The sequence below is a fragment of the Fundulus heteroclitus genome, unplaced genomic scaffold (assembly GCF_011125445.2).
Source record: "Fundulus heteroclitus isolate FHET01 unplaced genomic scaffold, MU-UCD_Fhet_4.1 scaffold_426, whole genome shotgun sequence".
Lineage (NCBI taxonomy): Eukaryota > Metazoa > Chordata > Actinopteri > Cyprinodontiformes > Fundulidae > Fundulus > Fundulus heteroclitus.
In genome coordinates, this window is record NW_023396842.1 from 49,309 (window position 1) to 63,491 (window position 14,183).

Sequence of the window (14,183 nt, forward strand, 5' to 3'; positions counted from 1 at the left end):
AAAGTCTTCAGCTGATCCAAAATGCTGCAGCAAGAGTTCTGATGAAAATCAACAAGAGGGATCATATTTCCCCAATTTTAGCTTCCCTTCATTGGCTTCCTGTTAAATCAAGAATAGAATTTAAAATTCTTCTTCTAACGTATAAAGCCCTTAATAATCAAGCTCCGTCATATATCAGAGCTCTGATTACCCCATATATTCCTAACAGAGCACTTCGCTCTCAGACTGCAGGTCTATTGGTGGTTCCTAGAGTCTCTAAAAGTAGAATGGGAGGCAGATCCTTTAGCTATCAGGCTCCTTTCCTGTGGAACCAACTCCCAGTTTTGGTCCATGAGGCAGACACCCTGTGTATTTTTTAGACTAATCTTAAAACTTTCCTTTTTGACAAAGCTTATTGTTAGAGTGGCTCATGTTACTCTGAGCTACCTCTATAGTTGTGCTGCTATAAGTTTAGACTACTGGAGGACATCAGGGCCTATTTTTCTCACTCTACTGATTTCTACTGTTCTCCAGATTTGCATTGCATTACATTGAAATGACTTTTGTCATTTCAGCTTTTAACTTTTTGTTCTCTCTTTTTTCTTCATAGTAGGTAGACCTAGTCTGACGTTCTCTTAACTGTGACATCATCCAGAGAAGACAGATCACCCGCTATTATCATCTAATGTAGAACAGATTACTGGATCAATGTGTGCTTCTGTGCTTTTTTGTCTGTCTTGTTGTGTCTCTGCTCTGTCTTCTGTAACCCCCAGTCGGTCGAGGCAGATGACCTTTCATACTGAGCCCGGTTCTGCTGGAGGTTTTTCCTTCCCGCTAATGGGTGGTTTTTCTTTCCGCTGTCGCTTTATGCTTGCTCAGTATGAGGGATTGCTGCAAAGCCATGGACAATGCAGACGACTCTCCCTGTAGCTCTACGCTTCTCCATGCCACGGAGGGCTCAGAGACAGGAGGACCCAGAATTCGACCAGACAAAGAGGTTTGAGATAAAGCAGGATTTAATGATTAGATATGGGCAAAACAGTGGTCAAAATCATAATCCAAAAATGATACAAAAATGGCAGTTCAAAAACTCATACCGGGAGAAGGCAAACTTAAATGATCCAGAGGTAGATATAACAGGCAAAAGGAAAACGTGGAACTTAAACTCACCGGAGGCTTGACATGGAAAGACACTATAGACATGACAAGAATTGAAAATAAACTGGCAGGGAAGTTCTTCTTCTTCTTCTTTTTGTTTAATGGCAGATTGCAACCTTAACTTTTAGGTGCATACCGCCACCTACTGTACCGGAGTATGTAGCATGGGCCATATCAATGTGATGATTATTTATATCTATATCCATATTTCTATATTTCTATACATTTATATCCATATTTCTACACATCTATATCTCTATATCCATATTTCTATATACCTATATATCTCTATCCATATTTCCATATCCATATTTCTATATATCTATATCTCTATATATCCATATATATCTATATATTTATCTATCTATACCTATACATATATACATACAAAATATACATACATCCATATATACATATACCTTTAAATCTTATAATATAATCCTGTATTCTTAAGATATTTAATAACAGTTTTCTGCATTTCCTTTATCCCCTCTCCTGTTGTTCCTATTAATCCTTTCAAATTCCATTCCCTTCCAATTTGTCTTGTCTTTTGTTTTAATCTTATTCTTTCTTTATCATATTTCCTACAATATAATAAAATATGTTCTACATTTTCTATTACTTTACATTCTATACATTCATCTGTTTCACTTTTCTTTAATAAAAATAATGTTTTATTTACATTGTTTTATTTACATTTAATTACTCCATCATCCTCTAATACTGGTATTTTAACAAATACTTTAGTCCCACTCATTTTCTTTAACATTGACCAAACCTCTCCTATTTTAACTTCACCTCCTATTGTAGAACAATAACTTTTCCACGTATTTCTCTTACTGTTCTTTATAACTCTACGAACTTTTGCTCTTTCCCTCTGATAATTAATCACATTTTCTTGACTCAGATTTTTCTTTAACATTCTAAATGCTTTATTACGTTCTTTTATTGCTTTTGTACATTCATCATACCACCAAGGTATTGTTTTTTTCTTTCTCCCCACTGATTTATAAGGTATACTCTTTAACGCTGCGTTTAAAATTATCTGGGTGATCTCAGAATAACATTCCTCAATATCTTCCTTCATTGAAATTGATTCTACTGATTTGTTACATATTTCTTTAAATTTTTCCCAATCTGCTTTTTCAAACATCCATTTCTTATGAATAGGCCTTTCTTGTACATCTATTTTAACATTAACTGAAAATATTATTGGATAATGATCACTTCCTATACTTGTGTTTTCCTCAACATTCCACTCACATGAATTTGCCAGACTATCTGATACCATGGTGAGATCAATACATGTGACCATGTTAGAATGGATATCTATTCTAGTCCCTTTTCCATTATTTATACATACTAGTTTTCTAACATCCATTAAATCTTCCACCACTTCTCCATTACTATCAGTATGCTTACTTCCCCAAAGACTATTATGTGCATTAAAATCTCCACACCATATTTCTTTCCCATTCCCTATTCTTACGTTTTCTAATGTTTCTAATTTTAATTGTTTACAAGGATTATATAGATTAATTATCATTAATTTTGTATCTGTTTTATATATTTCTATTATTACACATTCTATTTCTATTGAATTTACTATTCTTAGAAATGGTATTTCTTCCCTTACAAATGTTGCACATCCCCCACCCTGCTTACCATCTCTATCTAATCTAACGGATTCATATCCAGGTAGAATAAAATCAAGATGAGGTTTTAGCCATGTTTCTTGTACACAAATAACATCTGGTTTAACTTTGGAATCTGTTACATATTTTTTAAGTTCTTGTCCATTTGCTATCAAACTTCTGGCATTCCATTGTAAGAAATGGAGTACCATTATAATTTTAATTAATACTTTGAGACCCTCCATCATTATTGATACTTAGCATTTCATGAATATCTTCAGCTTTAATATCTTTGATATCTAGAAACTCTATGGCAGCTTCTACCACTGTTTTGATTCTATCACTTTTTCTTTGTTGCCTGGATGTAACATTGATGACTTTGCATATGAAAGCTATAAATCCCTTTTTTTCTACAATGATTGAATTTTCTTCCACTATACACTTATGGCTACATGTCTGCTGTGGAATCTGAGTTCTTTCTGGTTGAACTCTTCTTGTATGTATTCTCTGTGGAAGTCCTTCCTGTCTCGTACCATCATTTAATTGATATTCTGTTAATCTGTTTTGTTCCATAGCACCAACATTTCGTACAGCCTCTGCATATGACACTTTGTTTAAGATTTTATATTTCTGTACTTCTTTTGCTTTTTTCTTAACCTCACATCCACCGTAAGCAGCACTATGTTCTCCCCCACAATTACAGCATTTTAATTTAGCATCCTTATTACATTTACCATACTCATGTTCTCCCCCACATTTTGCACATCTTTGCCTCTATTTACACTGTTGCACTGTGTGTCCCATCCTCTGACATTTAAAACATATTAAAGGTTGAGGAATATATTCCCTAACTTTATAATTTATCCATCCAATTTTCACTTCTGGAGGCATTGTTTTTTCAAACACCAGCAACACAGACAAGCTATCTGTTTTACTGCCACCTCTATTTGTTTGGAGTCTTTTTGCCTCTATTACTTTCCCACCTTTTACTTCTTTCTTCAGTTCTTCCATAGAAATTTCTAAAGGGACATTTGAAATTACTCCTCTTAATGTAGCTGCCATTCCTGGTATGTGAACTTTAATTTTTTCTCCCCCGAGGTCTTTCATTTTTAATATCATTTCTTGCTGTTTTTTACTTACTGCTGAAATCAAGATTCTTCTATTATTTAACAGTTTAGCATATTTAATCATTCCTATTTCCTTTTCTATTGCTTTAGTGATTTGAACTGGATGAAAATGTCCCTTCTCGCTGCTAAGTGTAATTATAGCTTTCCATTCTTCCTGTTTTCTTTCCTCGTAACTACGGCTATCATCTGGTTTAGCTTTAATCTTTTTAGCATTTTTCCTTGTGCTATTTTGTTCTTCACTACTCACTTCCGACCAAGATTTCTTTCTTGCCATTTTGGTTTGACTTATCTCCATATCGGAAGGCCATTCATCATAATCATCACCATCAGAACTATGGCCCATTGCTACACTCACGGTACAGCTGGTTGCTATCTGCTTTGTCCAAATTGTTTTCTTCAAATCTCCCGCCAATGTCTTCCGCCGTGTTCCCAATCACCTCGTACTCTCCCACCGGTGTTCTCCTCTCCTCCTTCGCCCTTCTCCAGCCCGTCCAACTCCTGGCAGGGAAGTGGCAGAGGAGAGAGACTTAAAAAGGCAGGAGAACAAAGGAGAGAGAGTGAGCCAATTAACCAGAAACAGGTGGATGTAATCAGAGGGAGGGAAGAGGCTGCAGGAGGAAACAAGCTGACAGAAAACACGTGGAAAGGAACAGACACTAAACCAACCCCTCGAACATAAATAACCATGAAGAACAAACCTAAGATAGAAGATAAAACTAAGACTACACAGAGCACAGAAGGGAGATCAGAACTAATACAAAAACCGGATAAACTAAAACATTACATAAGCTAAGGAATCCAAAACAAGACAGAACAGAAACAAAACCTGAGGTGGAAGAAAGGAACAGTTGATCAAATAACATAAACCAAAACAAAACCAAACCAGCCAAGCCATTAAGAGATGGTGGGGGGTACTCCGGGAGTATGGAGTACCGGACCCTTTAATAAGGGCTGTCAGGTCTCTGTACGACCGGTGTCAGAGTCTGGTCCGCATTGCCGGCAGTAAGTCGGACTCGTTTCCGGTGAGAGTTGGACTCCGCCAAGGCTGCCCTTTGTCACCGCTTCTGTTCATAACTTTTATGGACAGAATTTCTAGGCGCAGCCAAGGTGTTGAGGGGATCCGCTTTGGTGGCCTTAGGATTGCGTCTCTGCTATTCGCGGATGACGTGGTCCTATTGGCTTCATCAGGGCGTGATCTACAGCTCTCACTGGAGCAGGTTCGCAGCCGAGTGCGAAGCGGCCGGGATGAAAATCAGTGCCTCCAAATCCGAGACCATGGTCTTGAACCGGAAAAGGGTAGAGTGCCTTCTCCGGGTTGGGGAGGATGTCCTGCCCCTAGTGGAGGAGTTCAAGTATCTTGGGGTCTTGTTCACGAATGGGGGGAAGATGGAGCGGGAGATCGACAGGCGGATTGGTGCAGCGTCTGCTGTGAAGCGGGCGCTGTACCGATCCGTTGTGGTGAAGAGAGAGCTGAGCCAAAAGGCGAAGCTCTCGATTTACCGGTCGATCTACGTTCCTACCCTCATCTATGGTCACGAGCTTTGGGTCGTGACCGAAAGAACGAGATCCCGGATACAAGCGGCTGAAATGAGTTTTCTCCGTAGTGTGTCTGGGCTCTCCCTTAGAGATAGGGTGAGGAGCTCAGTCATCCGGGGAGGACTCAGAGTAGAGCCGCTGCTCCTCCACGTCGAGAGGAGCCAGTTGAGGTGGCTCGGGCATCTGGTCAGGATGCCTCCTGGACGCCTCCCTGGAGAGGTGTTCCGGGCACGTCCCACCGGGAGGAGACCCAGGGGAAGACCCAGGACACGCTGGAGGGACTATGTCTCCCGGCTGGCCTGGGAACGCCTTGGGATTCCTCCTGAGGAGCTGGCCCAAGTGGCTGGGGAGAGGGACGTCTGGGCCTCCCTACTGAAGCTGCTACCCCCGCGACCCGACCCCGGATAAGCGGAAGACAACGGACGGACGGATGGACGGACGGACGGACGGACGGACAAAACAAAACCCAGATTATGACACTCCAGGAGTGAATGCTGCTTGTCGGGACTTTGAAGCAATCAACTGGTTCCCTTATATAGGAAATGTTTGACCAATCTGTGTAATATGATTGATTTGACTTTGTAAAGTGCCTCGAGATGACATGTTTCATGAATTGGTGCTATATAAGTAAAATTTAATTGAATTGAACACGAAAGTCTTTTACCGAGTAAAACCAAGGGTAACGCACGTCTCTTTTACAGCGACACAGCGGCGGACTATGCAAGCTTGCCCTACTGCGTACCACATGATGTGACGTCATCGTGACGTTACGTTTCTAAAAATAGCTCGCTCGCGGTACGCCATTCTGGCTTTAAAACCAGCCAACATCACCATTTTGCCAAGACCTAAAAGTAAACCAATTTTACAGCCACCAGCTGTAGCTCTGGTTATATCCACTTTCTGATGATCACTATATATAGCTAAAAACCTTCAGTTGTTAATTGTTGCTTACCCACTAGATGACCCCAAACCTCAGAGGCTAAACATCACCACAGTTAGTCAGTGTGTAAAAGGCAAGGCTCCATCTTTATTGAGACTCTACTGTCAGACTGTAATTTAAATATTTAACTACCAGGAAAATAGTTGATGTAAATTCCCAAAAAAGCTTGGATTGGTTTTATTACATTCTGATTTGCTTTCTTTTAGCATGCTTTCAGATGTACCAAAATTCAAGCTGAAAAGCTCCAAAAGTCTTAAATTATACAAAAAATATCTTGGGGATATACCCTTCCTTTTTGAGCCCATGCCGGACAGTAAACTGTATCATATTGCTTAGAGGCATGCCCACCTTTGTGATTATTGCACATCAGGGCCAAATTACCTCTACCCACAACCCCACATAACCAACATTTGTTAAAAAGAAATGCAAGGGAGGTGTGGATGATGGACTAGTTGTTAGCACTTGTTGCCAAACAGCAAACAGGTGAATTGCAGTGAGGGAGAGGGAGTTTTAGGCTTCCTTTTGAGACCTGTTACACCCACAACCAGATCCCAGTACTATCAGATTTCAGTTTTACAGTAACTTTTTCACGTAACTTTTTTACTTTATTGTCTTTATTGACATCACATGTAGTGTCCATGAGCCTGTTCTAAAAAAAAAACATATTCCAACAGTGAGCTACATCTAAAACTTTATTTTATACTCTTCCTGTTTATTCACACTTGCATTTATATAGATTTAAGAATGACAATATCTATAACAACGCATGAAAAATGTGTTTGTTTTACTTAAAGATAAGGTGAACTCTGACTCTTCTCATTCAAAGGTCAGTACAGGTAGCACTTCATATGACACAACACCAATGGAGTAGCTCTCAGTTTCAGAAAGGTTGGTGACCCCTGCTCTAGACCTTGGTCAGCAGTGCTAACTCTTATTCTGCTGAAGGCTGAAGAAACCGATGGAGGGCAGTGGACGGCAAAAGACTCATGCAGAAGTTCAGTAACATGATATGATTAATGTGTGTAATACTCTGATAGCATGATTACAAAAGTGTTTTGTTATTTTGTTTTGTTTTTATTAAGGTCAGTAATGCAAAAGTGTTTACACCAAGTCAATAAGATACAGATATAATGCAGGAACTATTAAACAGCACCATTAAAATTTGGACTGGATTAGATACTTATCTCATAAAAATGGGATATTGTAAAATAAATAAATAAATAAATAAAATAAATTGTTTTTGTTTTGTTTTTTCCCCATAGTGAAATTTATTATTTTGGAGTTGCATTACATATAGAGACTCTCTCAGTCAGGGTTGTACCCCTCAGTACATTGCATGGAAGCTGTAATCCATGACAAAGGTGGGAAAACCAAGTATTAAGTTATTAGAAATAAACATACTTTTAAGAAGCCTAAGATTTTGGTTTGAATAATTATCTATTTTACAATTTGTTATTGATCTTGCAATGTTTCCCTCAGTGAATCAAATCTATTTTCAATTTCTGAAAAAAGGTATCAAAAAAGACTGAATAATATTCCTTTTAGATGTAGCCATATGTAAACTTTTTCTGTATGAAGCAAGCTAAATAAATATTACATTTTGTGTTTTATTGTGTATATAATTTTTTTGTTTCAATCTTTTAAAATACTTCTATTGCCTGTATTTGTTTTTAAATATGATATTCAATATGTATACTCAACAACATAAAATCTTGTGAAACACTTTTTTTGCCATCTTACAAATAACAACTTTGCTAATAAGATATGCACGCTCATAAAACCAATAAATGGAATATGGAAATGAAACTCATTGATGTAAACTTTAACCAGCAGGGGGCATCAATCACACTTGATCGTCATTCTGGTGGCCTTTGCTGAATAAGGCATTGGTTTCCAGGTGTGCCAGTGAAGGCCTGATTGCCAACCGATGGGGTCATCAGAAGAGTGCCAGTCACCGTGCAGAGCAGCAGAGCCGCAACTACTGTACCACCAACCACTACCGAAATTTTGGGCACAACTGTCTAAAGCAATGTCTCCAAGGACGCATGGGGAGCAGTTGTCATTGTCGCGGTCGATGGTACTGAAGCCAGAGCCGTTTTGGTCAACACCTGGATAGGCACCACGGATGGCGTCACCTTTGACAAAAGAGAAAAAAACTTCATGAAGCGTTAGGCTATGAGGGAATGCAATGAGGAATATAGCGACGAGGTGGATTAATCCAGCTAGCTACCTTAAAAGTAAATATTAAAACTGTAGATACCATACCATATTTATTTATAAAGCACTTTACAAGAACAAAGGTCAGCAAAGTGCTGTTCACATACAACTAAAAAAAACGTAAAATTGAAATAGACAAATAAAACACAGGCAAGTTAAAATAGACAAGATATTTGAAAACCGTGAGAATGGTTAAAATTTAAATAATTAAAGATGATTAAAAATGTAAAAAAAATTAAAAACTGAGTCAACCTCTCAAGATGTGCAAAAAGGCTTCAGCAAACAGATGTGTTTTAAAAGTCTTGAACTCTGAAAGAGAAGAGACCTGTCTGACAACCAATGGCAGATTGTTGGAGTCGCTACGGTGAAGGCACAATCTTCCCTTAGGTTCCATTTTGATTTAGGGACAGTAAGAAGCTGCTGGTTGGCAGACCTAGGGGAGCGGGCAGGTGAATGAGAGGGCAGCAGTTCAAAACGGTAAGGGGGCAGCCAAGCCATTAAGAGATAAGCAAGTAAAAGAACTTTAAAATTGATCCTTGAATGCACAGAAACCAATGAAGGGAGTTTAAGATGGATGCCTCACTAACCCCAAAATATAATGAGTAACAGTAATCCAGCCTAGATGTAACAGTTTCAAAAATCTCAATTTCACAGCGGCCCTAATCTGATCTATCTTAACTCCCAGATTTCTGCTACCAAAAACCATTACTTTTGCTCATTCAAGTGTAAAACGTTTGAAGCCACCCAGGACTTTATATAATTTAGACTATTGAATAACAAATCCAAGGAGAAGCCCTTGGCTTCTTTTAGAGGGAGATAAAAAGTGGAAGGAACCCCCACATTTCCTGAAGATATAACCAAGGGAAAGCAGATACAAGGAAAAAAGCAAGGGGGCTAACACTGACCCCTGCAGGACCCCACAATGAAGAGGAGCAGCAGAGGACACAAACTCACCCAGTTTTACTAAGATGGTTAATATCCATTGATATTTCCATACCTGACTTTGATGTACGTTTTCAATTTGTTTTAAGTTTTTTGAAATGCTAAATTGGGGTAAAACAGAGGGTCCAGCTGACTGTATTAAATGTTCTTGACTTTTCTGCAAATTAAATGGCTCTGTGAAGTTTTCTGCGATAGTTCCCTCATCAGTGGTGGAAAAGTATGTTATGACAGTCACCTGTTAATTCCTTTGAAAATTATACACAGTGTTGTCAAAATATCATCAATTTACCTGCGTTTCCACTGTAGGTCCCAACATGTAATTGGTAAGCTGTTTGCTCATCTCCAATCTTGAAGTTACGGTACTCGGCAAAAGCAGTGCCACCTTCATGGTCCCACAGGTCCACCCTCAAAGTACACATTTTAGTCGTGTCCTTAGTCAGAAGATGGATCTTCTCCAGACCGAGCCAATGGTCATCTAAGGGAACAGACAGGCACACACTTTACAAATGCGCCTGTTTGGTTTTTATTGAACTGATTTTCAGAATTTAATATGTCTTTTATGTATTTCATCTATTTAACTTTCCTTTGGGATTAATAAAGTATTTTTAATTGAATTGATCAGATTTTTTTGTGAGTACACAGTCACACATATACTTGATACACAAAGTCATAATAAGACCATTCACATACATGTCAAGGATCCAAAACCAAATTCATATTCAGCCCATCTTCTCTCAAAGGACACCAGCCCTCCACTTCGTCTCTGGATCACAATCCAGCCGTCAGTTAGTCGCATCTCACAGTATACCTGAGCAAGTGGTCATGGAAACAACTCAATGCAGTATGTGTTAGCATGTGGTTTATTATTCCTTTCTCTAAAAAGTCAAAAATAGCTACTGTGAAGATCAGATCTGAAGGGCTGTCTTTTAGTTTATCAATCTGGTAATAGGATTTAAGATCTCTTAAAAGAGCTCAAAACCAGCTGTTCAGTTGCATGGAAAATAAGCTACATGGGGTGTTATTTCCTCATAATAACAGTCAATTTGCCCAAGTCTGGCTGTCCAAGCAAATTCATTCCAAGAGTAGACTGCAAGATGCGAAAGGTAGTCCCTCAAATCCACTAAAAAATCATCACGGGACCTACTACAGGCTCTTACCACTGTTGAGTGAACATGGACGCTCGCACCAAAGTGCAAATACAGTCAACCTGAGTCTCTGAATGCATTTAAAAGTCACATTTTCTTTCTTTTTTAAGCCATGCTGATCTGTTCAACTTAACATGAAACTTCAAACCACAATAGGTGGTGATTCTTAATTGCTTGTTCAGCCATGACTGTTAAAACAATGACATTGGCAATAGCACTGTTCTACTTTTTGTGTATATAAAAAGAGCTGAAAAATCCTGTCTTATGTACAAACTTAAAAGTAGTACTTGTACGACTAACTAAATGCTACATAAATGATAGAGAACTGCTGAATGCAGTGAAAGTATGAAGTTTTACTCAATGTTGCAGCAAGAAGTAGCCATCTTTAATGCGGAAGTCAGGTATGGTCCTGTTGCACAGGCTTTCTGACTAGTAATTCCGACTTTTGGGGGTGTCAAAGTTAAAATTTCCAAGTCTGATGGCAAATAGATTATCTAGGAACTCTTTAGGATGCTGTGGGCTGAACATGCGAGAAATCCATAAAATTTCTCACAGCTGGTCAAACTTTCCTCAAATCAGTATCCGAGACTGGTAGGTGACTCCAAAAATAGTTTCTTTGACATTTTTTAAGACAAAGGGGGTAACTATATCTAATGGGAAGAAGGGTGTCCAAAACCTTTCCTCAGGTACAAAACCCATTTTTGTTTCTTACCTCAGTTTAATGGGTAAATAAAGGTTAGGTTTTTGTGTATTTACCTGTATTTACATCATTTGATTTGATGTTTTATTAAATTAGGGCCTAATATTTGTGCCAATCTATAGATTGCAAACTAAACCTGATGCAATATTAGTTTGATTGGAGAAGATCTGTAATAAGTCATGTTTGGTACCTTTATCTGTGTATTGGTCCCTGACGGCTGGATCACATAAACTCCACTGTGTGCATGTGGGGACTGAGCCTTAATCTGTGAGCAATCTTCTTTCCATAAAGTTTTAGAGAGGAGAAAGAAACACAACAATGAACAGAAAATGAAACCGGATCTGGAACTTTAGATATAGTCAATACTGCATATGAAAGCTTCACTACATATACTTTATGATTTATATACTTTATAAAATATATATAGCCATTAAAAGAGAGTGGCTTGCCTTTGAAAAAAGCTGGTTTCTCTTTCTGTTTGTAAAAAAAAAAAAGAAAAAAGTTATGAGCAATGTTACAATTGGTCTTGTATAGAAAAATAGGCAAAATAAAGCAGAGCCTAAGAAGTTATTCACTTTGAAATATTTTAAAAGGAGGTCAAATATTTACCTTTGCTTGGACGGAGCAGCTCAGCAGCAGCATTAATATGACCCCAAGAAAGCCAAGCAGACCCTTCATTTTGACCTGGTGAAAGGGGCGTCATTTTAATGATAAGGAAGAGCAAAACTACATGTCTCTATTGTAGGCTATAGAAAACAGGTAAATTGCATATCATACAACAAATAAAAGTATTTACATCATTGTTCAAAAATGTCTTCCCTCAGAAACATACCTTTTTGCTGGGTGAAGCGTGAATCTCAAACTCCCAAACAGAAGCAGTAACATTTATACCCTGCCAAACTATATCACTCCTCCATCGTCATGTATGATAACTTTTGTTTTTTCAGGAAATCAGTTGTGAGCAGCAATGACCTTCCTCCATCTCATCTCAGACTGAGCTCTAAAAGTTTGATAAGTGTGGCATGATTACAGCACAGGAGCACAAGTCACAACAAAGATAGACAATGATGTGCTGCAGAAGACACTGTTCTACAGCACTGAGTTACAAGAAATTCCTCAGGTTTCTGAGACAGAGAGTTTTATAAATAAAACACTTTTTAGGTTTGGAAATTGGGCTTTAGTCTACACGTCTCTTTTAAAATGTTTACATGTTGGGGATAAAAAAGGAGATCATGAAAATGCATTTATTTTCCACAAATTATGTAACCAATATTCTATAAAAGTTAACTAAAAAACAAGAAACATTAATCTAATATTTACTGTAAAAAGCTACAATGGTAATGGGATTTTGTAGCTCAAATATTGGGAAGATTTCTAATTTTAAATAAAGGTTTCAGATTGGGGCTTGAACTTGACCTGCTTTTTTAGTCCAGAAAATACAGCACACATCCATTGGAACACTAAATCCTGCTAAATGGGAGAACAGCACCATCTGCTCCTGCATCTGTACCTGGGGACAGTAGTATGAGTAGGAAGGGATTCTGGGTAATCCTCAGAGCAACTGCTTTGCTATGAATTTCTGTGTGCGGATAATATTAATAAACTACTGAAAGAGTGTAAAATTTAAAGTATCTGTATTTTATCTTTAATTTTAATGGGTGGTGTTATTTTCATCATATTTTGAATAAGTCTATTTTAGTCTTTGTATTTAAAGGTGATGAGTTTAACATGTAGTTGAACGTAACATGCTGTCTTTCCATAGAGAGAATGTTCTGTGTCCACAGACAGTGAACATTGTTGTATTATACCCTCTGTTTTGACTGCAGGGATGAATCAGGGTAAAAACCTTTTATAATGTTGCTAATATTATATACTTTACAAAATGTAGCAATGTTGGACTTTATGTTGAATAATGACATAAAATCTCCAAGAATGATTAAAGTTTGTGGTTGTAAAATACCAAAACTTAAAAAAAAAAGTTTACAATACTTTGAATGCACTTTTACTGCGTTAATCTCTTGGGTGACGCAATCATATGCGCCATGTTGTGTAATGCTGCATGTGAGTATCTTCTTTGTTAAGATACTGTATCAGTTGACACAAATGTCAGGGGGTAGAACCTATAATCTTGTGGATAAAAATCACATTAGTACACTGTATAATATATATATATATATATATATATATATATATATATATATATATATATATATATATATATATATATATATATATATACTCACCGGCCACTTTATTAGGTACACCTGTCCAACTGCTCGTTAACACTTAATTTCTAAGCAGCCAATCACATGGCGGCAACTCAGTGCATTTAGGCATGTAGACATGGTCAAAAGAATCTCCTGCAGTTCAAACCGAGCATCAGTATGGGGAAGAAAGGTGATTTGAGTGACTTTGAACGTGGCATGATTGTTGGTGCCAGAAGGGCTGGTCTGAGTATTTCAGAAACTGCTAATCTACTGGGATTTTCACGCACAACCATCTCTAGGGTTTACAGAGAATGGTCCGAAAAAGAAAAAACATCCAGTGAGCGGCAGTTCTGTGGGCGGAAATGCCTTGTTGATGCCAGAGGTCAGAGGAGAATGGCCAGACTGGTTCGAGCTGATAGAAGGGCAACAGTGACTCAAATAACCACCCGTTACAACCAAGGTGGGCAGAAGAGCATCTCTGAACGCACAGTACGTCGAACTTTGAGGCAGATGGGCTACAGCAGCAGAAAACCACATCGGGTGCCACTCCTTTCAGCTAAGAACAGGAAACTGAGGCTACAATTTGCACAAGCTCATC

General features: G+C 38.1%; 1 protein-coding gene across 1 annotated transcript; it reads right to left on the reverse strand.

Moving 5' to 3' along the window:
• Nucleotides 1-7,739: 7,739 nt before the first annotated feature.
• Nucleotides 7,740-13,482, reverse strand: LOC105922962 (fibrinogen-like protein 1). Its single transcript, XM_036131371.1, has 6 exons — nt 11,988-13,482; nt 11,828-11,852; nt 11,569-11,654; nt 10,224-10,341; nt 9,823-10,008; nt 7,740-8,509 (listed from the first exon to the last, which is right to left on the reverse strand). Exons 1-6 carry the CDS (start codon nt 12,054-12,056, stop codon nt 8,214-8,216), a joined length of 780 nt encoding a protein of 259 aa, XP_035987264.1. The 5' UTR covers nt 12,057-13,482; the 3' UTR covers nt 7,740-8,213.
• Between the last annotated feature and the right edge of the window lie 701 nt (nt 13,483-14,183).

Coding starts and splice junctions, on each gene's coding strand:
- LOC105922962 (XM_036131371.1), bottom strand. CDS start 12,056: ATGAAGGGTCTGCTTGGCTTTCTTGGGGTCATATTAATGCTGCTGCTG. Junction 11,655..11,827: donor GAAACCAGCTTTTTTCAAAG/GCAAGCCACTCT, acceptor TATGGAAAGAAG/ATTGCTCACAGATTAAGGCT. Junction 10,342..11,568: donor GGACCAATACACAGATAAAG/GTACCAAACATG, acceptor CCACTTGCTCAG/GTATACTGTGAGATGCGACT.